Source organism: Anolis sagrei, chromosome 11 (assembly GCF_037176765.1).
Source record: "Anolis sagrei isolate rAnoSag1 chromosome 11, rAnoSag1.mat, whole genome shotgun sequence".
Classification (NCBI taxonomy): Eukaryota; Metazoa; Chordata; class Lepidosauria; order Squamata; family Dactyloidae; genus Anolis; species Anolis sagrei.
Genome location: NC_090031.1, coordinates 15,337,501 through 15,365,216, shown reverse-complemented (window position 1 = coordinate 15,365,216; position 27,716 = coordinate 15,337,501). Strand labels below are relative to the sequence as shown.

Genomic DNA, 27,716 nt, shown 5'->3' with positions numbered 1-27,716 from the left:
TCTAACAGGCTTCAGCCTACTCACTCTCCTCAGGACAACACTAGCTTTGACCCACTGACTCTAACAGGCTTCAGCCTGCTGACTCTAACAGGCTTTGGCCTACTCATTTTCCTCAGGACAACACTAGCTTTGGCCCACTGACTCTTAACAGGCTTCGGCCTACTCACTCTCCTCAGGACAACACGAGCTTTGGCCCGCTGACTTTAACAGGCTTCGGCCTACTCATACTCCTCAGGACGACACGAGCTTTGGCCCACTGACTCTAACAAGCTTCGGCCTACTCACTCTCCTCAGGACGACACGAGCTTTGGCCCACTGACTCTAACAGGCTTCAGCCCGCTGACTCTAACAGGCTTCAGCCTACTCATTCTCCTCAGGACAACACTAGCTTTGGCCCACTGACTCTAACAGGCTTCGGCCTACTAATTCTCCTCAGGACAACACTAGCTTTGGCCCACTGACTCTTAACATTTCTCTATCTATGGCTGGATGGCTGTCTGTTGGGAGAGATCGGATTGTGTCTTCCTGCCTGGCAGAAAGGGATTGAACTCAAGGGCCCTTATGGTCACTTCCAGCTCTAGAAATCTATAATACACATCCATTTATCTCTCATGTTTCTCTCTCAGTCAGAACACATCTCTATCTGTCTATGGCTGGGTGGCTATCTGTTGGGAGGGATCAGATTGCGTCTTCCTGCCTGGCAGAAAGGAATCCTGGGAGTCTCATGTTTTTCTCTTAGTCATATCACATCTCTGGCTCTCTGTCTATGGCTGGATGTCTGTCTGTTGGGAGGGATTGGATTGTGTCTTTCTTCCACTTTAATGAGTCTATGATGCTTGATTCATTCATTCATTGATTCCTTCATTGTGTCTTCATTTATGAGGTCAGACTGGATGGCCCTTGGGGGTCCCTTCCAACTCAAGGATCCTGTCCTCCTTCCTGGGTCAAAAGGGGGTCCAGGTTGGCTCCGCTTTGAGGAGATGTGGAGCCCGAGACCCCTGACCCACCCGCTTTGGATTGCGATTCCCATGAGCCTGGAAGCCGAGCGGCATTCAGGGCATGGGAAGGCGGCCCTGGCTGGCCCTGGGGACGGACGGGGAGGAATGGGGCTGGGGTCCTGATCCGGGAGCGGTCCCCTGGGGGCCTTTCTCCGTCAGCCCCTTTCTTCCCAGCCTTCCCATTTGCCGCTCCCAGCGTTCCCAAGCGGGTGTAAAAATAACCGCAAGGGAACCGCTTGGGGGACGGCGGTGCCGCCTTGCCTTCCCTGCCCCGACGGAGCGCCCTTTTCCAGGACGATCAAAATAGTTGCATGGGAATGGCTTGGCCCTCTTCCTCCCCAGGCCCCCTTCCCCTTTCCCCCTGGTATTTTTAGGCTCCTCCAAAGGTCACAGCCATCCTTTGGGGAAGACAAATGAGCGGCATCGCATGGAGAGGCACACGTTATATGCTGGGCCTGTGACAAACCGGGACAGCGTTTGGCCTTTAGAAATCCCCTTTAAAACATAGGACCCAAGGGTCATCTAGTTCAACCCCATTCTGCAACTAATACGCTCCTGAAAGGTGGCTACCTGTCTCCTCTGTTTTGTGGCCTTCAAACAAAGTCATGGAGAAACATTTCTTTTTCAAAAGCATGAAGTTTCCATTAAAAGCTCTGTCTCCCCTCCTTCCCCCAACTCCCCTTGGTCTTCTAGGCAGCCGTTTTAGGCATAAAACTCAAGCTGCAGCCGGACCTGGAGCTGGAGAAGGTGAGTCCTCACCACCATGCCCATGATGCCCATGACTCTCCTGCCCTCCATTCTGCCAGGCTTTTTATGTACATCCAGCCGTCATTCATAAAATAATAATCCCATTCAGACAAATCTGAGGATATTATTATTATTATTATTATTATTATTATTATTATTATTATTATTATTTGAAACACAACAAGATTACTCCACAGCAGACACTCTGCTGGTTGTTGAATTGGATCACATGTCGGACACTTCAATAATAATAATAATAATTTTATTGTTGTTTTTTATTATTATTATTATTATTTGAAACACTACAAGATGAGTCCGCAGCAGACAAGATCACTTTGCTGGCTGTTGTATTGGATCACACGTCGGACACTTCCCAAGTGTCTAGGACTGGCTGATGTATCGGCGAATAATGTGTGCAGATCCCAGTAAAGTGGCCTTCTGTAGCTGGCAGATGGTAATTTTGTCAGCGCCGATTGTGTTTAAGTGCAGGCCAAGGTCTTGAGGCACTGCACCCAGTGTGCCGATCACTTGGACCACCTTGATTGGCTTGTGCCAGAGTCTTTGCTCAGCGAATAATGCCTGCAGATACTTGTTGTTGTTGTTGTTGTTGTTGTTGTTGTTGTTATTATTATTACAACCATAGTTTGGGGGCTGCCAACCTCTCTATGGGGTTACAACAGCCTTGCCTTATTATTATTATTATTATTATTATTACAACCATAATATGGGGCTACCAACCTCTTTATGGGGTTACAACAGCCTTGCCTCCTCCTCCTCCTCCTCCTCCTCCTCCTCCTCCTCCTCCTCCTTCTTATTTACAACCATGGTTTGGGGGCTGCCAACCTTTCTATGGGGTTGCAACATCCTTGCCTTATTATTATTATTATTATTATTATTATTATTATTTACAACCATGGTTTGGGGGCTTCCAACCTCTCTATGGGGTTAAAATAGCCTAGCCATACTATTATGAGTATGATTATGATTATTACATGCAACCATTCTTTGGAGGTTCAACAGTCTTGCCATATGTTGTTGTTGTTGTTGATATTTACAACCATGTTTTGAGGGTCCCGATGGCACAGCGGGTTAAACCACTGAGCTGCTGAACCTGCTGACTGAAAGGTTGGCGGTTTGAATCCGGGGAGTGGTGTGAGCTCCTGCTGTTAGGCCCAGCTTCTGTCAACCTAGCAGTTCAAAACATAGAAATGTGAGTAGATCAATAGGTACTCCAGTGGGAAGTTAGCGATGCTCCATGCAGTTATGCTAGTGGCCACGTGGCCTTGGAGGCGTCTATGGACAACACTGGCTCTTCGGCTTAAAAATGGGGTTGAGCACCAAACCCCAGCGTTGGACACGACTAGACTTAATGTCAAGGGGAAACCTTTACCTTTAGAGAGCTGTCAACCTATCTGTGGGGTTTCTGTTCCCTCATTCTGCATGTTTATGATGAATTGGGCTGATTGGAAGGGTCCTAGGGGTGGTTTCCACCTACGCCAGTCGTTCAATCCAGCGCTTGCGAAAGCGACAATCCTCTTCCTCTTGGCGCAGATGTGTGTCCCGCTGCTGTTCCAGGACCGGATGGACCTGGTGGAGGCCTTTGTGGAGAACCACCCGGACCTCCAGCAGCAGCTGCTCCGGTTCCTGGACACGTGGTTCGCCCCTGACTTCCAGGTCAAAGAGGTCACCAGGTGAGCATACCCACCCTTGCAGGGCTGAACAGTAGCGAGATCCCTGTGCAGAAGACAGCCACTCTTGCCCTTCCGTCCTTTTGGCCTCACCCTGCTTCTCCTCCTATCACTTATCTCAGAAAATCCTAGAATTGGAAGGGATCCCTAAAGGCCATCCAGTCCATTCCCTTTCTGCCATTAAGGAAGATGCCATCCAAGCATGATGGGCATAGATATGATAGCTATGATTGAGAGGGAGAGAGTGATGATAGTTACATAGATATGATGTCTGTCTCTATCTATGCGCGCGCGCACACACACACACACACACTATATAAATAAAAATGTAATGTTCGTTTGTGGGATTAACAGAACTCAAAAACCACTGGACGAAATGACATGAAATATGGACACTACACCCCTAACAGACCAACAAGTGACCATCACTCATAACCTCACCCCACCCCCAAAAACAGTGGAAAGGACTTAAAAACCCTGAAAAACTAAATGACGATTTAGAAAAAAAGAGAACAAAGAGAGAGGGACGGAAGGGGAGAAAGAAATAAGGAAAGAAAGAAAGAAAGAAAGAAAGAAAGAAAGAAAGAAGCATCGAAGCAAAGAGCAAAGGAAGGAAGTAAAGAGGTAGAGAAGGAAGAAAAGAGAGAAAGATGAAAAGAGAAGGGATGGAAAGAAAGGGGTAGAGAAAGAAGGAAGAAGAGAAGGAAAGAAAAAAAGGAAAGTAAGGAAAGAGGGAGCGAAGGAAGAAGAGAAAGAGAGAAAGAGGGAGGAAGGAAAGACAGAAGGAAGGATGGAAGCAAAAAGCAAAGGAAGGAAGGAAAGATGTAGAGAAGGAGAGAGAAAGAGGAAAAGAAAAAGGGGGAAGGAAAGAAAGAGGAAAGAAAAGAAAGAGAAGGAAGGAAGGAGAGAATGAAAGAAAAAAGGAAAGGAAAGGGAGCGAAGGAAGGAGGGAAAGAAGGAAGAAAGGAGGGAAAGAGGGAAGGAAAGACAGAAGGAAGGATGGAAGCAAAAAGTGAAGGAAGGAAGGAAAGCAGCAGAGAAGGAAGAAAGGAGAGAAAGGGAAGGAAAAGGAAGGAAAGAAAGAGGCAGAGAAGGAAGGAGAGAAGGAAAGAAGAAAAGGGAAGGAAGGAAAGAGGGGAGCGAAGGAAGGGGGAAAGAAGGAGAGGGAGGGAGGGAAGGTTGGTCACAGCAACGCGTGGCGATATAGCTAGTGTGTGTGTGTGTGTGTGTATGTATGTATTTGTAATGTTTGTTTGTGGGATTAACATAACTCAAAAACCACTGGACAAATTGACACCAAATTTGGACATAAGACACCTATCAGGCCAACAAGTGACCATCACTCATTGAAACACTGAAAAACACAGCAGAAGAGACTTAAAAAGCAAAAAACAAAATTCACATTGCAACGCATGCACAAAACCACATATATATACGCAAACACATATATACACAAATATATACACACACACATTTACACACACAAAACACATATAGACAGACTGGGCCACAGGAACATGTGTCAAGGGACAGCATGTGTGTGTGTGTATGTGTGTGTGTGGCATTTATATTCCACCCTTCTCACCCCGAAGGGGACTCAGGGCGGAACACAACATATAAACAGCAAACATTCAATATATGTATATGTATATGATATATATCTATATGATATATCATTGAATATAAAGCTGGAAGACACCTCAAGGGCCATCTGGTCCAACCCCCCTTCTGCCAGGTAGGAAGGCACCATTCAAGCCCCCCCGACAGATGGCCATCCAGACTCTGCCAAAAATTCCCCCAGAGAAGGAGACCCCATCTGAAACAGCTCTGACCAATCAAGAGGATCTTCTGTTCTTCCAGGGAGTTTCCCAGCCTGAAGCCAGAGAAGGTCAACCACCGGCTCCTAAACAGGACAATGTTCCGGTTGCTGGACAAGTTCCAGCTGGACCCAGGTAGGCCCAGGACAGTGGTGGCTTCAATAGAAGGCCTTGTGGTCAAGCTTGGTTTGCCCCCTTCGCAAAGAGAGAGATTCGAGGAAGTTCCCAGGCCTCAACAGAGCTTTCCCAACTTGCAGTCCCCACTTCTATGCATATTATTGAGATTTCTTCCTCCTACCCTTTTATTTTATGTTTTTCAACCCATGACGACTAGAGACTTGCTTTCAATTGGTTTAAAGAGTGTGAGCTGTTTATTTTTAATACTGTTCAGATTTAATTCTGTTTTAATGCTTGTATATGCTTATATTTTAATGAGCCGCTTTGACTCTCCTCTTTAGAGGAAAAGGGATACAAATAATAATAATAATAATAATAATAATAATAATAATGGGATACAAATAACAATGATTATCATTTAATAGTAATAATAATGGGATACAAAGAATAATAGTAATAAATATATTATTATTTAAGAATAATAATGGAATTCAAATAACAATTATATATTAATAGGATACAAATAATATTGATTTATTAGTAGTATTAAGTAAGAATGGGATGCAAACAGTAATAATATTAATACATTTATTATATTTTTATTATTATTTAAGAAAAATAATGGGATGCAAATAACCAATATATAAAATAATAGACTACAAATAATATTAATATATTATTAAATAATAATGGGATGTAAATAATAATATCAATAAATTTATAATAATAATAGCAATAATAACATTTAATAATAATAGATGCAAATAACCAATATATAAAAATAATAAGAATACAAATAATATTAATATATTATTAAAGAATAATGGGATGTAAATAATAATAGTATTAATAGATTTATAATTACAGTAGCAATAATAAATAATAATAATGGATGCAAATAACAAATATATAAAATAATAGACTACAAATAATATTAATATATTATTAAATAATAATGGGATGTAAATAATAATATCAAAAAATTTATAATAATACTAGCAATAATAACATTTAATAATAGTGGGATGCAAATAATAAATGCAGTATATAAAATGATAGAATACAAATAATATTAATATATTATTATTAAATAATAACAGGAAGCAAATAATAATATAGTTATAATAAATGTATAATAAATAGTAACATCAACAACAATTTAAAAGGGGAGGTCCTTACGAAACACCATTCTGGTGCCCAGGGCCTTCTCACTTGGTTCTTGAACACAAACCAGATCATAATACGTCACTATTTAATTGTTTTGATGTTTGTATATTTATTAAATTTTTAAACTGTACGGTATTGGTTTTACCATAAGCCGCTTTGAGTTTCTCTTTTTGAGACAGAAAAAAGCAGGATACAAACAACAACAGATCTGCTTATTAATATCCTGCTATCCAAACCCCTCTTCCAGCTCTTTGTCCCAATGTGGTCAACCAGAAGCACCTGAGCACCCTCAAGTACCTGCTCTACAAGAGATTTGTGGAGGTCAGTAGCAAGATCTCGCCTGTCAGTATCTCTGTGTGTCATTTCATTGTCCAGAAGGAGGCTTTAACCACCTTCCGTTGCCCATTTCCTTTCCCAGAAAACCATGACGGAGGAGAACTGGACTGACCACGTCCAGGTGAGTTTTTGAATACGTTGCCTAAACTGCGCCTTTTCTGGGGCCCAAAAGCACGTTCTAAAGGGCTGGATGACCTTTAGAGGTCCCTTCCAATTCTACAGTTCCCTTGCGCTTCCCGAAGGGCCGGTGCTTCATCCCCGGGAAGCCCTTTCTTTGCTCCTGAGAGGATTTCCTCTCTCCGTCTCGTTTGGCCTGGGAACCCAGAGCGTGGGACAGTTGCCGGCCTGGAACAGGAATGAACGCAGCCACCGCTTGAAAAGGAAGCACCGCCTTAGGAATGAGCCAGCACCGGGTGGGAGTTTCCCCGCTTGGGTTTCACCTCCGCCACAGACTTCACAACAGCCAGAACCAAACTGCCTGCATTCAAATATATCTCCTTTGGTTTCCAGAGGTGTTTCACTATGGGCTGGATGGCCATCTGTCGGGAGGGCTTGGATGGTGCCCTCCTGCCTGGGGGAAGCAGGTTCGACAGGGTGGCCCCTTGGGATCTCTTCCACCTCTAAGATCCTATGATACATCTATCATATCTCCCTCTCAATCATATCTATCTACAATCAATCAATCATGGCTGGATGGCCATCTGTCGGGAGGGCTTGGGTGGTGCCTTTCTATATGACTGAATGGAGTGTGACTGGATGGTTTTTAGAACTCCGAGGTCTACAATATTTATATCATATATACTGATGTGTGTGTGTGTGTGTGCGCGCACACACATACATATGGTATGTATGTGTATATGTGTGTGTGTTTGTATCTATGTGTGTGTGAATGCATATGTGTGTGTGTATATAATCAATCTATGGATGGATGACCATCTGTTGGGAGGGCTTGGATGTTTCCTTCCTGCCTTGCATGCATTGGATAACCCTTGGTGGGTCCCTCTAATTCTATATTCCTATGATATATTATGTTATGTTATGTTATATTATGTTTACATACACACATATATATACACAGGGCTATCTATTTATTATTATTATTATTATTATTATTGTTATTATTATTTATTTGACTAGTCATATGACCATTTCAAAATACAACACGAATAAAATACAAGGCATATCTAAGGCTGGATATGGCCATCTGTCAGGAGGGCTTTGCTTGTGTCCTCCTGCCTGGCAGAAGGGGATTGGACTGGAGGACCCTTGGGGTCTCTTCCAACTTTAGGAATCTATTATATGCATCTACTCATCTACCTACCTGTCTCCTCTTTCTTTCTCAATCATATATAAATGGCCATCTGTCGGGAGGGATCGTATTGTGTCTTCCTGCCTGGCAGAAGGGGATTGGACTGGAGGGCCCTTGGGGTCTCTTCCAACTCTGGGAATCTATTAGATGCATCTACTTACCTACCTACCTATCTCCTCTTTCTCTCTCAATCATATCATATCTATAGATGGCCATCTGTCGTGAGGGATCGGATTGTGTCTTCCTGCCTGGCAGAAGGGGATTGGACTGGAGCGCCCTTGGGGTCTCTTCCAACTCTAGGAATCTATTATATGCATCTACTTACCTACCTACCTACCTATTTTGTCTTTCTCTCTCAATCATATCACATCTATAGATGGCCATCTGTGGGGAGGGATCAGATTGTGTCTGCCCCCCCCCCCCATTCTAGGCCTTCTTGCTCTTTTTTTTTCCTTACTGCTTCTTCTGCCGCCATGTTTGCCCTCCTAAGGGGCCCATGCGTGTGCAGACGCAGCCTTCTGCAGCGGAGGAATGCTGCCTCAGCGGCGGTTGGGTCTCATTCCTGAGATGCTTTCAGCACCTGCACAGGTGAGAGGCACTCCTCTCGGGAGGGGCGAGGAGGGGCCCCAATGGTGGGGTCACATTTGCCCCAAAGCCCCAAACCGGAGAATGGGGGGCGGGCATCTTGTCTACAGTGTCTGGGACCAGGAATGAAGTCTGCGTGCGATTGTCCTTTTCCGCAGGGCAATCTGCCCCTATCTTTCCTATAGTTGGAAGGGACTCTGTTCTGCCACGAGACATCATCTGATTCCTCCTGACAGATGACCATCCGGCCATAGATTTGAAAAGATATGAGAGAGAGAGGTGATAGCTATGACTGAGAATGTTATATGTATATGATAGATATAGGATCCCTAGTTGGAACGGATATATTATTTTTATATTCCTATTATTATATTATATTATTATATAATATAATATTATAATATTTTATATGATTAATATTATGATTTTATATTATTATAGAGAATATTATTATTATATTATTATATAATATAACATTATTATATAATATTAATATAATAATAATATTAGATAATAATATTATATTATTACATTATTATTTATTATTATAAGGGAGCCCCCAGTGACACAATGGGTTAAACCCTTAAACCCTTGTGCCAGTAGGACTGAAGACTGACAGGTCAGAGTTTCAAATCTGGGGAGAGCGTAGATGAGCTCCCTCAGTCAGCTCCACCTCCCAAGCGGGGACATGGGAGAAGCCTCCTACAAGGATGGTAACACATCAAACATCCGGGAGTCCCCTGGGCAACGTCCTTGGTCGGCCAATTCTTTCACACCAGAAGCAACTTGCAGTTTCTCAAGTTGTTCCTGATATGAAAAAATATATATTATTATAATATTACTATTATTATTATCTCTGCTGGTTGTCCAGTCCCTCCTGACAGATGGCCTCTTGGGTTGCTGTGAGGTTTCCAGGCTGTCTACCCATATTCCAGAAGCATTCTCTCCTGACGTTTCACCCACATCTATTGCAAGCATCCTCAGAGGTTGCGAGGTCTGTTGGAAACTAGGCGAGTGGGGTTTATATATCTATGGAATAATGTCCAGGGTGGGAAAAATAACTCTTCTCTGCTTGAGGCAAGTGGCCACCTTGATTACCATTTAATGGCTTTTCAGCTTCAAAGCCTGGCAGCTTCCTGCCTGGGAGAATCCTTTGTGGGGAGGTGTTAGCTGGCCCTGAGGATGCCTGCCATAGATGTGGGTGAAATGTCAGGAGAGAATGCTTCTGGAACATGGCCAGACAGCCTGGAAAACCCACTAAATCCCTGAGAGAGGGATTTATAGTTTCCTCAGGACCCTTTTCCGGTTTGCTCATATCTTCCTTGAGTTGAGAACTAGAGACTGACTAAAGTAGAAGAGAGGGGCACCCTGAGTTCCCTCGATCCGAACACTAGACTCCTCTTGATGCGGCCTAGAATTGCATTGGCCTTTTTAGCTGCTGCATCACATTGTCGGCTCACGTCCAATCTCCCAGATCCGTTTCTCATGGGCTGCTTTGAAGCCAGGTGCAGGACCCCCCATTCTTCTCTCGAGGTGCTAGGTCTCCTCCTCCTCCTCTCTCCTTGGGAGGGTTGTGCAAGGCCTGTGCGGGTGTTTTCCCAGCCTTGCTGCCTTTGTAGAGCCAAGGGAGCCCCAGGCAAGGCATGCTGGCTTTCGCTTTTCCCGCAGCAGCAGCAGCAGCGGAGGAATCCCGCCCGACCGGCCCCTTGTTCTCCTCTCTCCTTCACGTTGGGGCTGCGCTGCTTAGGAACAAAGAGGCTAAGAGACGGGAGAAATGACTCCTGGCCCCAGTTCCATCCTTGCCAGCCTTGGGACCCCATGAACCCCCAAGGAAACCCCTTCCCAGAAATTCCAGGGGGCCAACATATATAAGACAGGTAGTTTGCTTGGCAAAGGGATGCGGCCAGCAGGCTTTCCTCTAATACAGGAAGCACACTTTCCATCTCAGTTAAGAGGTCAAAGGGGATGATGATGATGATGATGATGATAAATACCACCTATTGAAGGGATGAGTGGCCCTATAACCAGGATTTGGCCTTTTCCTAATAATAATAACAATAATAACAACAGCAACCACCACCACCTATTGAAGGGATGAGTGACATAATAATAATAATAATAATAATAATAATAATAATAATAATAATAAATACCACATATTGAAAAATACCATATATTGAAGGGATGAGTTGCCCTTTAACCAGGATTTAGCCTTTTCCTAATAATAATAATAATAATAATAATAATAATAACCACCTATTAAAGGGATGAGTGGCTTAATAATAATAATAATGAAAAATACCACGTGTTGAAGGAATGAGTGGCCCTATAACCAGGATTTAGCCTTTTCCTAATAATAATAATAATAATAATAATAATAATAATAAGCACCTATTGATGGGATGAGTGTCTCTATAACCAAGATTTGGCCTTTTCCTGATGATGATGATAACCACCTATTGAAGGGATGAGTGGCCCTATAACCAGGATTTGGCCTTTTCTAATAATAATAACAAAAACCACCTAAGGAAGGGATGAGTGGCCCTATAATCAGGATTTGGCTTTTTCCTAATAATAATAATAATAACAACAACAACAACCACATATTGAAGGGATGAGTGGCCTAAGAACAATAATAATAGTAGTAGTAGTAGTAGTAGTAAATACCACCTATTGAATTTATTTCATCTACTTATACCCCGCCCTTCTCACCCCGGGGGGGGGGGGGGACTCAGGGCGGCTTACAGAGGAGGCACAATTAGATGCCTAAATCAATTGAAGGGATGAGTGGCCCTATAACCAAGATTTGGCCTTTTCTAATAATAATAACAAAAACCATCTAATGAAAGGATGAATGGCCTAACAACAACAACAACAACAACAACAACAATAATAGTAGTAGTAGTAGTGGTAGTAATAGTAATAAATACCACATATTGAAGGGATGAGTGGCCCTATAAACAGGATTTAGCTTTTTCTTCTTCCTCCTCCTCCTCCTAATAATAATAACAACAACAAAAACAACAACAACCACCTATTGAAGAGATGAGTGGCCCTATAACCAGGATTTGGCTTTTTCCTAATAATAATAATAATAATAATAACCACCTATTGAAGTGATGGGTGGCTCTATAACCTGGATTTGGCTTTTTCCTAATAATAATAATAATAATAATAATGCCACCTATTGAAGTGATGAGTGGCCCTATAACCCGGATTTGGCCTTTTCCTAATAATAATAATGATGATGATGATGGTGGTGGTGGTCTGTGGCCCCGAGAGTAACCCCTCTTCCCCATTGCTTTGCAGCTCACTGTCCAGGGGAACCAGTGGCTGCAGGAGCAGCTGGTCCACCTCCTGGTCCACCACGGAGGGTTGGAGGTGGCCGCCAGGTGGGCCATGCACTATGGCCTCCCCAAGGAGAGGCTCCCTCGCTGCGTCCCAGAGATGATGGAGAGGCTCGGGCAGCAGGAGAGGTAGGGCAGGCCTTGCGGGGATCTCTTTCCTTGGATCATTGGAGTTGGGAGAGACCCTAAGGTCCAACCAGCCTAGTCTTCTAGTCTCACAGGGACTGTCCCCATCCTTTTTCTGCGCAATTCATTTCTATTGTCAAAGTGCCGTATTGCACATTTCTTCCTGTTGGTTCTGCCTTCCTCCGTCTGTCTTCTGTCCTCTTCCCTCCCGGATCTTTCCAGACGCATGGATCCAAACAGCCCCAGAGAGCAGGAGGCTTTCGCACACCTTTCCCAAATATTGCCATTGGGGCTTGCACAAATATTGACCATCTGGTGAGCACACAGGCCCTCCGGGCGGCATGTATTTGTCTTGCCCCGGGACACCATCGTGCTGGTCACACGCTCCCCACCAAGCCCACTGGCCAGTGTTTTCCCAAAGAGTAAACTAGGGGAAGTAAGGAAGGAAGGAAGGAGGGAAGGAAGGAAAGAGGGAAGGAAGGAAGCATGGATGGAAGGAGAGATAAAGGAAAGGAAAGAGAGGGAAAGGAAAGGAGAAATGGAAGAAAGGAAGGAAAGAGGGAAGGAAGTAAGGAAAGGGAGGGAGAAGGGGAAGGAGGGAGAGAAGGGAGGGAGGAGGGAAGGAACGAAAGGGAAGGAAGGAAGCATGGATAAAAGGAAAGGAAGGAGAGAGAGGGAAAGGGAGGGGTGGAAGAAAGGGAGGGAGGGAGAAGGGGAAGGAAGAGAAGGAAGGAATGAAAGAAAGGGAAGGAGGGAAGGAAGGAACCATGGATGGAAGGAGAGATAATGGAAAGGAAGGAGAGGGAGGGAAGGGAGGAATGGAAGAACGGAAGGCAGGAGGGAAGGAAGGAAGGAAAGGGAGGGAGAGGAAGGGAGAGAAGGATGGGAAGAGAGAGGGAAGGAATGAAAGGGAAGAAAGAAAGTGTGGATGGAAGGAGAAAAACGAAAGGAAGGAGAGAGAGGGAAGGGAGGGGTGGAAGAAGGAATGAAATAGGAAAAGAAAGGAAGGGAGGGAAGGGGGAAGAAATGAACAAAAGGGAAGGAAGAAATCATAGATTGAAGGAGAGAAAGGAAAGGAAGGAGAGAGAGAGGGAAGGGAGGGATGGAAAAGAGGAAGAAAAGAGGGAAGGATGGGATGGAAAGGGAGAAAGAAGGGGAAGGAGGGTGAGAAGGAAGGGATGGAGGAAAGAGGGAGAGGAGGGAAGGAATGAATGTAGAGAGGGAAGGAAGCATGGATTGAAGGAGAGAAAGGAAAGGAAGGAGAGAAAGAGGGGGAGGGAGGAAAGGGAAGAAAGGGGGTGAGGAAGGAATGAGAGAAGGGAGAAGGAAGGGAAGGAAGGAAGGAGAAAAGGAGAGAGAGGGGGAATGGAGGAAGATGTATATTTCCTCCTCAGTCTCCACTGAGTCTCTCAGACCCCTAACCTAAAGGCCAGAGCATTCCTTTCTATGCAGAGGGGAGCAGATAGATGTCAAGTGGGGTCCTTAGAGGCTCCAAGGTATCTCAGGAAGGGTTCTGGGAGTGGCTGTCCCCAAAGGCCCCTTTTCCTCATGCTCAGTAGCAAGGCCAGATCTTGTGCCCCTCCACCTCCAATCCCATCATCCTCTTCCTTCCTCCTTCTCTTTCCAAACAGGGAGGACGCTCCAGAGCAGATAAGAAGCCCTGACAAAGGCAGGAGCAAGGCTCACTGCTATCACCTCCCTCTTCCCATGGAGCAGATTCTGGTCTTATCTACCTGGGAAGCGCTGGAGGAACACAAGGAGTGCCTCCTAAAGGTAGGTCCCACCAAGTTGGGGGTTTCTGCTTTGAGTTTGGGGGCCTTTTCTTGCTGAGCAAACAAAGAGAGCTTCCCCTCCCAAATGGGAACAGGGAGATGATATTCCTGCCTGGCACAAGGGGGCTGGGTTGGATAGTCTTTAGAGCCCCTTCCAATCTATGTTTCTGCGAGATACTTATATCATATCCATGACTGGATGGCCATCTGTTTGGAGGGCTTGAATGGTGCCTTTCTAGTTGGCATGGACTGAAGGGCCTCTGAGGGGGGGCATCCTACGATGATCTTATGATATATCTATCATATATATGTGTGTTTACATATACACACATGTACCAACTAGCTTGGGGATTTGGAAAAGGCATTTTTTGTGGTATTAGGACATATCAGTTTGGTAATTTGTTGCTTTATTTCTTAGAAAAAAGCCAGTCTTTGCCTTTGTTTTTTTATGAATGCTCCCATTAGAAAATACATAACAATGTGGGTGAACTACAGCTTCCAAATATTGTGGGACAATCACCCCAAACCCCGCTAGTATTTAAAGTTGGCCATGTTGGGTCTGTGTGTCAAGATTAGTTGTCGGCTGAGTTCAGTGCTCTCTGGATGCAGGGTGAACTATAAGTCCTGGGTTCTAAGGTCAGCCCCTCCCCCAAAACCCTCCAGTATGTTCTATTGGTCACCAGGGTTCTGTGTGCCAGGTTTGGTCCAGATCTGTCATCAATGGAGTTCAGAATACTCTCTAGATGCAGGGTGAACTACAACTCCCACATGGTGGGTGAGTCCCCCTAAAACCCCTCCACTATGTTCTGTTGGCCATGGGCGGGGGGGAGTCTGTGTGCCAATTTGGTACAGGTCCGTCATTTGTGAGGGTCGCAGTGGCCAGTTGGCGCCAAATCGGGTGAAGGTACTGCAAATCCCATCATCCGTGGTCCATTTTCCCCCAAACCACACCAGGATGTAAAGTGGGACACATGGGATCTGTGTGCCAAGTTGGTGGAATCAGAGTGCTCTTAGACTTCAGGAGAACTATACATCCTAGTACCTACAACTCCTATGAATCATGGTGACTGCTCCCCAAACCTCTCTAATATGTTCCGTCGCTGATCAATTACTCTGTTGTATGCCATAGAAAAGAATAGGAAAGGGTTAAGAGAGAAGTGGGTGGGGTCATGCAAATTCCACACCAAAGGAGAGAGTAAGGAACACTGGGATGCCTGTGGTGGAGGAAGCACATTCAATTTAGGATGAAACTATCCCTGTATCAAAGCCTTCACTTGGGTGGTGGACAGTATGGTGTTGGTGGAGGACATTGGCAAGGCTTTTGGACATGTTCACGGCGCCTACAATGTCTTTAGAGGGAGGGCCTTTGGTGTTTCCTACACCAAAGTGGGAGTTCTAGCTGTTTGTGGAGGCAAGAGCCTGTCTGTGTAAGTGGACACCCAGCCACAGAAACACATACATATTTTCACTTTTGTTGTGTTTGTTGTTGTTGTTGTTGTTGTTATGTTAATGTTATATTATTATGTTATTATTTATATTATGTTATTATTATTTTATTATGTGTATATGATTATTATTTTGTTTTAATGTTATGTTATTATGTTATTATTTATATTATGTTACTCTTTTATTATGTGTATATTATTATTATTTTATTTTTTGTTAATGTTATGTTATTATGTTATTATTTATATTATGTTATTCTTTTATTATGTGTATATGATTATTATTTTATGTTATGTTATTATGCTATTTATATTATTTTATTATGTATATATTATTATTATTTTATTTTATGTTAATGTTATGTTATGTTATTACTGATGTTATTGTTAGTATTATTTTATTATGTGTATATATATGTATGTTTGTATGTATGTGTGTGTATGTTATATAAATATAACATACTAGCTGTCCCCTGCCACACGTTGCTGTGGCCCAGTCTGTTGATCTGGAATATAAAGTAATGAGAAAGTGTTGGTTTCTAATATATGTAATGTCTTTCTGCCTCTGGGTAAACAGTATTTCTCGCTGTTTCTTTGTCAGTGTTGATGTGGAAAGTGTCTGGTTTGCCTACTCTGGAACATGTAACATATAATTGTCCTTCTTTAGGGGTCCCTTTCAAATCGATGATACTATATCTGTGTGTGTGTGAATCATATCTATCTAGATCTATGGCTGGATGACTCTTTGTCAGGAAGGCTTTGATTACATTTTCTTGCCCTGGTGAAGGGAGTTGGACTGGATGGCCTTGAGTATTTTCTGTTGGTCATGGGGGTTCTGTGTGGGAAGTTTGGCCCAATTCTGTCGTTGATGGGGTTCAGAACGCTCTTTTGATTGTAGGTGAACTATAAATTGCAGTAACCACAACTCCCAAATATCAAGGTCTATTTCCCCCAAACTCCCATCTGTGTTCATTTTTGGGCATATGGAATATTCATGCCAAGTTTGGTCCAGATCCATCATTGTTTGAGTCCACAGTGCTCTCTGGATGTAGGTGAACTACAACTCCCAAACTCAAGGTCAATGCCCACCAAACCCTTCCAGTATTTTCTGTTGGTCATGGGAGTTCTGTGTGCCAAGTTTGGTTCAATTCCATCGTTGATGGAATTCAGAATGCTCTTTGATCGTAGGTGAACTATAAATCCCAGCAACTACAATTCCCGAATGACAAACTCATATTTTTTGAGTGATGGTCACTCCTTGTGTTGTGAGATGTTTTGTTGCCAAATTTGGTGTGATTTTGTTCATTGGTTCTTTTGTTTTTAAGGTACTCATTATGCACAGAGCATTTTAATATATATAGATATACATACATACATACATACACATGGAGTAGGGTTGGATGGCCCTTGGGGCCCCTTATGTGGTTTTGTGATGGCAAGCCTCCCCCCTTCTGCCACAGGCCGGCCAGATCGTGGGGCTGGACATGGAGTGGCGCCCCTCCTTTGGGAGCGTGGGGGCCAAGCCCCGCATCTCCCTGGTCCAGCTGGCCATCCCTGGTCGTGTCTTCCTGTTGGACATGTTGGCCCTTCTTCAGCCAGGAGGGGCCCAGGAAGAGGAAGAAGCCCTCACCCAGTTCTTCCGGGAGATCTTTGCAAATCCCAACGTCATCAAGCTGGGTAAGAGTTCCCTGCCCAATGGGAGTTGTAGTCCAAGGGATCTGAGAATGGAGGGGTGTTGAACTCCAAGGCTGGAAGCACCTCTGCACTTAACACTCGCATCAGTCCAAAGTAAAATAGCAAGCAGTTTATTTGAAATATATATAAGAACTGATACAGACTTCCTTGCTAAGAAGCGATCTGGCCTTTGGACTTTCTCATTTGAAACTCCTATGTGGACGAAACATACATCTTCGATCTAACTGTCCATTAGTCTATCCACCTGGACTTCCACTCTGTCTGAAGGCCACATCCTTGAAATGTTGCCTTCAGACAGAGACTGCACATTTTTAGTCTCTAGCCACTCCTGCTGACTTGCAGACCCAGAATCCCTTGTGTCAACAGGCAGACTAACAGGCTCAAAATACCCAGAGAGATCAAGTTCAGGCAGAATCAAAGGCTGAACTACAACAAGGGGCCATTTTGGGGTCTTGGGTGCAGAGAAAGGGGAGGAGCCTTGGAGGAGATGGACATCGGGCTCCAAAGACATTGAGGGCCCCAGCTCCTTCCTTTCTTTCTGTCTGCAGGTTATGGGATGCAGGGTGACTTTTCCCAGCTGGGGAAGATCCTACCCACCTTCCAAGCTATTGAGAAGCAGCTGTGCAGCTTCCTGGACCTGCTGGTGATCCAGAAAGAGATCCGGAAGGTAAGCCAATTCAGGAGTGGCCCCCAATGGCTCCTAAAAGGGAGGCTGCAGCCTTTGTATATCTAAATTGTAATGTTCTTGTTTGTTTTATGCATCTGTTTATGTTTCATTGGCACTGAATGTTTGCCAATCATTTTTTGTTGTAAACTGCCCTGAGTCCCCTCGGTGAGGATCAAAATAATTTATGATTATTATTATTATTATTATTATTATTATTATTATTATTATTATTATTTTACTGACACAAAAACACAGTATGTCACAGCAAATGAGATCTCTATGCTGGATTTTGTATCACAAAATGATTATTGTTATTATTATTATTATTATTATTTTAAACAGAGGCTAGATGGCCATCTGTCAGGGGTGATTTGAATGCAATATTCCTGCTTCTTGGCAGGGGGTTGGACTGGATGGCCCATGAGGTCTCTTCCAACTCTTTGATTCTATGATTCTATGATTCTATTATTGACACAAAAGCACAGTATGTCACAACATATGAGATCTATATGCTGGATTTCATATCACAAAATCACACTATGTTTAAACTATTGACTGGCACCATAGCTGACAGAATTCAAGACTATCTTGAAGAGAATAACATCTTGCCAGATGAACAGAAAGACAAAAAATGGAAAAGCAGGGGCACAAAAGACGAGTTATTAATTGACAAAATGATCCTGGAGAACTGCAAAAGCCGAAAAACCAATCTTCACATGACGTGGATTGACTAAAAAAAAGCCTTTGATTCACTCCCACACAGTTGGATCATCAAGTGCCTAGACACCATCGGGATTTGTAAAAACGTTGGCACTTTTATTGTTGTTATTGTTGTTGTTGTTGTTATTATTATTATTATTTGAAACACAACAAGATGAGTCCACAACAGACACTCTGCTGGCTGTTGTATTGGATCCCAAGTGTCTAGGACTGTGTGATGTATCAGCGAATAATGTGTGCAGATCCCAGTAAGGCAGGGCTTTTGAACATGTTCACGGCGCTCGCTATAACCTGCAATGTCATTGGAGGAAGGGCCTTTGGTGTCTCCTGAGTAGTGGGAGCTATAGCTGTTTGTGGAGGTGGGATTATTATTTATATTATGTTATTATTACTATTATTATGTTAATGTTATATTATGTTATTATTTATGTTATGTTTTTATTATTATTATGTTAATGTTTTGTTATTATTTATATATGTTATAATTACTATTATGATGTTAATGTTATGTTACTATATTATTATTTATATTATGTTATTACTATTATTATGTTAATGTTATATTATTATGTTATTATTTATATTATGTATTTACTATTATTATGTTAATGCTATGTTATTGTTATTATTTATATTATGTTTTACTATTATTATGTTAATTTTATATTATTATGTTATTATTTATTTTATGTTATAATTACTATTATTATGTTAATATTATGTTACTATATTATTATTTATATTATGGTTTTACTATTATGTTAATGATACGTTATTATGTTATTATTTATATTATGTTATTATTACTATTATGTCAATGTTATATTATTATGTTATTTATCTTATAATTACTATTATCATGTTAATGTTATGTTATTATTTATTTTATGTTATAATTACTATTATTGTGTTGATGTTATGTTACTATATTATTATTTATATTATATTTTTACTATTATTATTTTAATGTTTTATTATTTTTTATATTACATTATTACTATTATGTTAATGTTATGGTACTATATTATTATTTATATTATGTTTTTACTATTAATATGTTAATGTTATGTTATTATTTATATTAAGTTATTATTACTATTGTGTGTATATATAGAACATATATATACACACATACACATGCCTCATACACACATACGTATTTTCACTTTGATTATGTATGTAGATTAATATTGTTTGCCTCTTTGACGTCCTCCTCCCAGGACTCCCCTGGCGACTTGCAGAAGGTGGATTCCGGGCCAAAGGCCAGAGGTCGCAGGGCGCGTGGCCTGGCGGAGCGTGGCCTGAGCCTGCTGGTGCAGGAGGTCCTGGGCCGTCCGCTGGACAAAGCAGAGCAGCTCTCCAACTGGGAGAAGAGACCCCTCCGGGAGGAGCAGCTCCTCTACGCAGGTCTGGGGTTCGGGATCAGGATCAGAACCGGATCCTGGGCAGGGAACCCCCTTTCTGCTGCAAGGAAGGAGCGCTGAGGCCTTCTCCTCCCTTCTCCTTTCTTCAGCCTCGGATGCCTACTGCTTGCTGGAGGTTTATGCCAAATTGCTCAAGGACCCTTCCTCTTTTGGACTGAGTCCCGAGACGTTGGCCTTACTAATGATGAGAACAGAAAGTGCGGAGGTTAAGAAGTCCGGCGGTCAGCTAGACGTCGCAGACGGCTCTCCTCAACAGGAGGAGAATGAGGTGTGTATAATCGGGGTCCCGTTTGAAAAGAGCCCATCGGCTGTCTTTGCCTTGTTCCCCAATGGCCTCTTCCCCTTTTGCAGGATTCGAACCCCAGCTCCGTCGCCGCTCCGTCCATCTCAACGCCGGAAGTCACTCCGGCCCAGGACTTCCGCGTGGTCTGCGACAACATGCTCCAAGGCCTGGGCCGCCACTTGCGCTGCCTCGGAGTGGACGCCCAGATTTTGGAGAATGCCGACGACCACCGGAAAGCGGCCGAGGTGGGCCTTTGTCCAGTCCGGATAGGGTTTGCGGGTCAAGATCCTTGCTCAGGACATGCCTTTTCTCAGTCAGGGTTATTGTGTAGGAAGGGACCCCCAAGGACCACTCAGTCCAGCTCCCTTCTGCCAGGCAAGCCCTCCTAGCAGATGGCCATCCAGTCCTAGATAGATATGATTGAGAAAGATACAAATGATAGATATATTATAGAGTACTAGAGTTGGAAAGGGACCCCAAGGGCCATCCAGTCCTTTTGCCAGGCAGGATACCACGCAAGCCCTCCCGGCAGATGGCCATCCAGTGATAGATAGTTATGATTGACAAAGATACATATGATAGAGATAGATATATTATCAAATTCGAGAGTTGGAAGGGACCCCAAGGGCCATCCAGTCCAACCTCCTTCAGCCAGACAGGAGAACACAATCTAATCAGTTCCACCAGATGACGATACAACCTCATAGACATTAGCAAGTTCATGGAAAAATAAGGCTCTAGAATCAAAGAATCCAAGAGTTGGAAGGGACCCCAAGGGCCATCCAGTCCAACCTCCTACAGCCAGACAGGAGAACACAATCTAATCAGTTCCACCAGATGACCATACAACCTCATAGACATTAGCAAGTTCATGGAAAAATAAGGCTCTAGGATCAAAGAATCCAAGAGTTGGAAGGGACCCCAAAGATCACCCAGTCCAACCACCTTCAGTCATGCAGGATACCTTTCAATCCCTCCCAACAGATGGCCATCCAGTCATAGATAGATATGATTGAAAAAGATACATATTTTATTTATTTATTTACAGTATTTATATGCCGCTTTTCTCACCCCTAGGGGGACATATGATAGATATATCATAGAATCCTAGGGTTGGACGAAACCCCAAGGGCCATTCAGTCCAACCACCTTCAGCCATGCAGGACATCTTTCAATCCCTCCCAACAGATGACCATCCAGTCATAGATAGATCTGATTGAGAAAGATAATATGATAGATATATCATAGAATCTGAGAGATGGAAGGGTCCCCAAGGGCCATCCAATCCAACTCCCTTTGGCCAGGCAGGACACCATTCAAGCCCTCCCGACAGATGGCCATCTAGTCATAGAGAGAGGTGAAATAGATAGATATGATTGAGAAAGCTAGAATCCTAGAGTTTGAAGGGACCTCAAGGGCCATCCAGTCCATCCCCCTTTGGCCAGGCTGGGGTACATAATCTAATTCTTCCCACCAGACGACCATCCAACCTCATAGACATTAGCAGGTTCATGGAGAAATAGGGCTATAGGAGCAAAGAATCCAAGAGTTGGAGGGGACCCCAAAGGCCCTTCTGCATAATAATAATAATAATAATAATAATAATAATAATAATAATAATAATAATTACACAATCCAAGCCCTCCCAACAGATGACCATCCAGCCTCTGACTAAAAACCTCCATAGAAGGAGGCTCCAATGGACTCCAAGTGGAATCTGTTTCCCTGCAGGTTGATTCCACTACTTTCCTGGCTCCTCCATCCTTTGTGTTTCTCCCTTTTTGATGCTTTTCAGAGTTTTTTTTGTGAGCAGAGGTTTTGGCTCACAGTTTCCATGGAGACGCCATTGGGCTACCCAAAACAGCGCTCCATGCTTGGATGGTCAAAGATAATGAGGGCAGGGGTCCCCTTTCCCTTCCCCTCTCTCTCCCTTCACTCGCATTGAAACTCTAGGGCTGGATCTGTGCCATTGGGTTCCATGCAATTGGGGTTTTCCTGGTAAGATTTTGGGGTTTTTTTTTAAAATCTTAGAGTGGGAAGAGACCCCAAGGACCATTCAGTCCAATCCCCTCCTGTCATGAAAGGAATATACAATCCAAGCCCTCCCAACAGATGCCCTTCCAAACATAAATGGTCATTAATATGATTCATTGATTGAGAAATGACTGAAATACATAAATATACTAGTCTTGCCTAGGATATTTGAAAAAAATAATTTTGTTCATTATACAAAATGCATAAGGTTGTGGGTGAACTACAACTCACATCATGCAGGTTAACCCCCTGAAGTGCCATCAGTACTTAAAGTTTGTTATGTTGGGCAAGTTTGCTCTAGATGCATCATTGGTGGGGTCAGTGTGCTCTCTGGCCGTTGGATAGACTATAACTCCCACTATAAGTCAGTCCCCTTAAACCCCTCCAGTAGGTTGAGTTAGTCATGTGTGCCAAGTTTGGTCCAGGTCCATCATTGGTGGAGGTCATGGTTTCCCTGATTGTGGCTGAACTTCAACTCCCAGAAAGGAAGGTCTGTTCCCCCCAAATACCTCCAGTAATCACATCTCAGCATATCAGGTATGTGTGCCTAGTTTGGTCCAGATCCATCTCTGTTTGGGTTCACAGTTCTCTCTGGATGTAGGTGAACTACAACTCCCCCAAATCAAGGGGAATTTTCCCCAAAGACCTCCAGTATTTTTTCTTGGTCATGGGAGTTCTGTGTGCCAAGTCCATCATTGGTGGAGTTCAGAGTGCTTTGCAGGTGAACTATAAATCTCAGTACCTGCAACTCCAAAATGTCCAGGCTAATTCTCCTCAAACCCCATCAGTATTCAAATTGGGAATATTGGGTATGCATGCCAAGTTTGGTCCAGATCCCTCATTGTTTGGGTTCATAGCACGCTCTGGATGTGGGTAAACTACAACTCCTCTAAATCCCTCCAAAGACCTTCAGTATGTTTTGTTGGTCACGGGGGTTCTGTGTGCCAAGTTAGTTCCAGGTCCTTCGTTGGTGGAGTTCAAAGTGTTCTTAGATTGCAGGTGAACTATACATCCCAGGACCTAGGACTTCTATAAATTGTGGTGAATTCTCCCCAAACCTCTCTAGTATGTTCAGTTGCTGATCAATCCCTCTGCTTGCTGTGTGCCATAGAAAAGAATAGGGAAAGATTAAGGGAGAGGCAGTGGGCGGGGTCATGCAAATTCCACACCAATTGAGAGAGTAAGAAACACTGGGATGCCTGTGGTGGAGGAAACACATAAAATATAGGATGAAATTGTCCCCATATGAAAGCCTTCACTTGGGTGGTATTTGTGGAGGACATTAGCAGGGCTCTTGGACATGTTTACGGCGCTCACTATAATCTGAAATGTCACTGGAGTCAATGCCTTTGGTGTCTCCTGAGTAGTGGGAGCTATAGATGTTTGTGGAAGTGGGAGCTTGGCTATGTAAGTGGACACCCCAGCCACATACACACATATCTATCTATATGTGTATAGATAGGTAGAGGATGGATAATATCTAGAATCCTAGAGTTTGAAAGGACCTCTAAAGGCCATCTGCCAAGAAAGTCACTATATGATCCCTCCCGACAGATGGCCATCTGGCCTCTCATAGATTTCTAGAGTGGGAAGTGATCTCTCGGGGGTCAGAAAGGACAGGGTTTGGTTCTTTCTAAAGCAACTTCCTTTTCTCCTCTTTCCTCCCAGATCGCCCGGCAAGAGGGGCGCGTCATCTTAACCTCGGGGCTTCCCTACCAGACGGTGAGTAGGCCCATCTAGGGAAGTAATGCTACCCCTCTATTCTGCCTTGGTTAGACCACACCTGGAATATTGTGTCCAATTCTGGGCACCACAATTCAAGAGAGATATTGACAAGCTGGAATGTGTCCAGAGGAGGGCGACTAAAATGATCAAGGGGCTGGAGAACAAGCCCTATGAGGAGCGGCTTAAGGAGCTGGGCATGTTTAGCCTGAGGAAGAGAAGGCTGAGAAGAGATATGATAGCCATGTATAAATATGTGAGAGGAAGCCACAGGGAGGAGGGAGCAAGCTTGTTTTCTGTTTCCCTGGAGACTAGGACGTGGAACAATGGCTTCAAACTACGAGAAAGGAGATTCCATCTGAACATGAGGAAGAACTTCCTGACTGTGAGAGCCATTCAGCAGTGGAACTCTCTGCCCTGGAGTGTGGTGGAGGCTTCTTCTTTGGAGGCTTTTAAACAGAAGCTGGATGGCCATCTGTCAAGGGTGATTTGAATGCAATATTCCTGCTTCTTGGCAGGGGGTTGGACTGGATGGCCCATGAGGTCTCTTCCAACTCTTTGATTCTATGATTCTATTACCTTTTTGGTGGGGTTCATAAAGTGTTTGGTAGGTGCCTTCCTGAATGGCAAATTGGGGTTGGGCTGGATAGCCTTTGAAGACTGGAATTCTAGCCGTCCCCTGCCACATGTTGCTGTGGCCCAGTCTGGTGATCTGGAAAATAAAGTAATGAGAACGTGTTGGTTTCTAATATATGTGATTTCTTTATGTGTGTTAACAGTATTTCTTGCTGTTCCTTTGTCCGTGTTGATGTGGAGATTGTCTGGCTTGCCTACTCTGGAACATGCAACATATCATTGTCCTTCTTTAGGGGTCCCTTTCTAATCTATGATACTATATGTGTGTGTATGTGAATCATATCTATCTATCTTTATCTATGGCTGGATGGCTCTTTGTCAGGAGGGCTTTGATGACTTTTCCCACCCCTAAAATGGCTAAATCCCATGGTTCCTCCCTTTCGGGCTCCTCCCCTACAAATGCACTTTTATCCCTATCTCACTCAGGGTTTTAACTTTTTAACTGATGGTCACTCGTTGGCCTGATAGTTGTGTTGTGTCCAAATTTGGTGTCAATTCCCCCAGTGGTTTTTGAGTTCTGTTCATCCCACAAACGAACATTACATTTTTATTTACATAGATATATATCTGTCATAGCTATGGCTGGGAGACCATCTATTAGGAGGGTTTGGAGACCATCTATTAGGAGGCCATCTATTCGGAGAGTTTAGATGGTTCCTTCCTGAATTGCAAATTGAGTTTGGACTAGATGGCCTTTAGGGCCCCTTTGAACACTGGAATTCTATATCTATCACACACACACATATCTATCATAGCAATGGCTGAATGGCCATCTGTTGGGAGGGTTTGGATGGCGCCTTCCTGCATGGCAAATTGACTGGAATTCTCTCTCTCTCTCTCTCTCACACACACACACACACATATATATCTATGGCTGGATGGCCATCCGTTGGGAGGGTTTGGATGGTGCCTTCTTGCATGGGAAATTGGGTTTGGATTGGTTGGCCTTTTGGGGTCCCTTCCAACTCTAGAATTCTATGATCCTCCCCTGGAAGTCTTTAAGTAGAGGCTGGGTAGGCATCTGTTGGGAGGGTTTGGATGGTGTCTTCCTTCGTGGCAGAAGGGGGTTGGACTGGGTGGCCTCCGAGGGTGCCTGGCAGCTCTATGATGCCTCCCTCAATCACATCTCTCTCTATCCTCTCTCTCCCTCTCTGCCTCTGCAGCTGAGGTCCCAGGTGGGAGAGGGCCGCTGCTTCCGAGTGGACTGTGCCCAGAAGGCCAAGGACCAGGCCTTGAAGGTGCTGGAGCACTTCCGGGTCCAGGTGACCCTTGCTGACATCTTCAGCCGGTGCCAGGTAGGACCCCTCCTCCTCCTCTCCCCGTCTCTTGGGGGAGGCATGCACTTCGTTGAGGCTGCCTTTGCCTTCGGACCCTTCCGTGGGGCAAATCTGGTTCACTCCAGTGTTTTTCAATTATGGAGTTAACCCCAATGGAGTCCCTCCTTCCATCCCTTAGATTAGTCTCATAGTAAGCAAACACTTTGCCTGTGCTTATTGGGATCCCATGGGATGTTTGGGAGGGGGGCGGATTTAGGCGTTGCGCCGTCATCTGGGGGTCTCTTCCTTGATTCTCTCCTTATGGGATGAATTTAAGATTTCTCTCCTCCTAGAAACACCTCTAATAAAGGACTGGGCAAATAATAATAACAACAAAAGTAATAATAATGCACACATTCTGCAAAAATGCCTCTAACATCCTAGGCCCTTGGGAAGAGTCCAATATTCATAGATGAATCCCACACATTTGGACCTGATATGCATGTGTGATGTGTTGTTATAAACAAATAAATCAACAACAACAACAATAATAACATGCCCAGTCCATAATACTAATAATAATACACATTATTGTTATTATTATTTGCCCAGTCCATAATAGTAATGATAATAATAATACATATTGTTATTATTAGTTGTCCAGTCCATAATAATAATAATCATCATCATCATCATTTGAGCAGTCCATAATAATAATAATGATAATATATATTGTTGTTGTTGTTGGTGTTGTTATTATTCCAGTTATTATTTGTGCAGTCCATAATAGTAATTTTTTTTGTCATGTCAGGAGCGACTTGAGAAACTGCAAGTCACTTCTGGTGTGAGAGAATTGGCCGTCTGCAAGGACATTGCCCCGGGGACGCCTGGATGATTTGATGTTTTTATCATCCTTGTGGGAGGCTTCTCTCGTGTCCCTGTATGAGGAGCTGGAGCTGATAGAGGGAGCTCATCCGCCTCTTCCCGGATTCGAACCTGCGACCTGTTGGTCTTCAGTCCTGCCGGCACAAGGGTTTAACCCAATGCGCCACCGGGGGCTCCCATAATAGTAATGATAATAGTAATGATAATGATAATAATATATTTTATGGTTATCATTATTATTATTTTCCCAGTCCATTATTATTATTATTATTATTATTATTATTATTATTATTATTTGCACAGTCCATAATAATAATGATAATAATAACAATGTATATTGTTATTATTTGTCCATTCCATAATAATAATAATAATAATCATCATCATCATCATATTTTGCATAGTCCATAATAAAAAATTATATATATATATAATTGTTTTTATTATTATTATTTGCCCAGTCCATAATAATAATAATCATAATAATTCACCTAGTCCAAAATAATAATGATATTAATAATATATTATTGTTAGTAATATTTGCCCATTCCATAATAATCATAATCATATGCACAGTCCAAAATCATAATGATGATAATTTGCTCAATCCATACTACTACTACTACTAATAATAATAATAATAATTTATACAGTCAATAATAATAATAATATGCTTAGTCCTCCATAGTTGTAATAATAATAATAATAATAATAATAATAATAACAACAACAACAAACAAACAAATCATTATTATTATCATTATTATTCCACTTCTGAGACACAAAGCCACTGGCAGCCTTAAAGGGACAGCGTCAAAGCCTTTAGGGATTCCTTCGTCAGTGCTCATCTCTCTCTCTCTCTCTCTCTCTCTCTCTCATTCTCTTTCTCTCTCTGTGGCTTGTGGCTGTGAAGGTTTGTCATGTGAAAAGGCAACACAAG

General features: G+C 43.2%; 1 protein-coding gene across 3 annotated transcripts in view; it reads left to right on the top strand.

Annotated features, from left to right (window-relative positions):
- Positions 1-27,716, top strand: part of EXD3 (exonuclease 3'-5' domain containing 3) — an 86,952-nt gene that overhangs the window by 27,538 nt on the left and 31,698 nt on the right. For 2 of the 3 annotated variants that reach the window (XM_067471909.1, XM_067471910.1), the window contains exons 6-19: positions 1,692-1,745; positions 3,297-3,436; positions 5,294-5,385; positions 6,782-6,855; positions 6,953-6,991; positions 12,074-12,240; positions 13,869-14,010; positions 16,915-17,131; positions 17,698-17,816; positions 19,757-19,943; positions 20,050-20,228; positions 20,312-20,488; positions 23,946-23,999; positions 25,799-25,930. In XM_067471909.1, coding sequence (XP_067328010.1) covers positions 1,692-1,745; positions 3,297-3,436; positions 5,294-5,385; positions 6,782-6,855; positions 6,953-6,991; positions 12,074-12,240; positions 13,869-14,010; positions 16,915-17,131; positions 17,698-17,816; positions 19,757-19,943; positions 20,050-20,228; positions 20,312-20,488; positions 23,946-23,999; positions 25,799-25,930 — 1,773 coding nt within the window. The remainder of the gene's footprint in view (positions 1-1,691; positions 1,746-3,296; positions 3,437-5,293; positions 5,386-6,781; positions 6,856-6,952; positions 6,992-12,073; positions 12,241-13,868; positions 14,011-16,914; positions 17,132-17,697; positions 17,817-19,756; positions 19,944-20,049; positions 20,229-20,311; positions 20,489-23,945; positions 24,000-25,798; positions 25,931-27,716) is intronic. The other variant, XM_067471911.1, reaches the window with a different exon arrangement.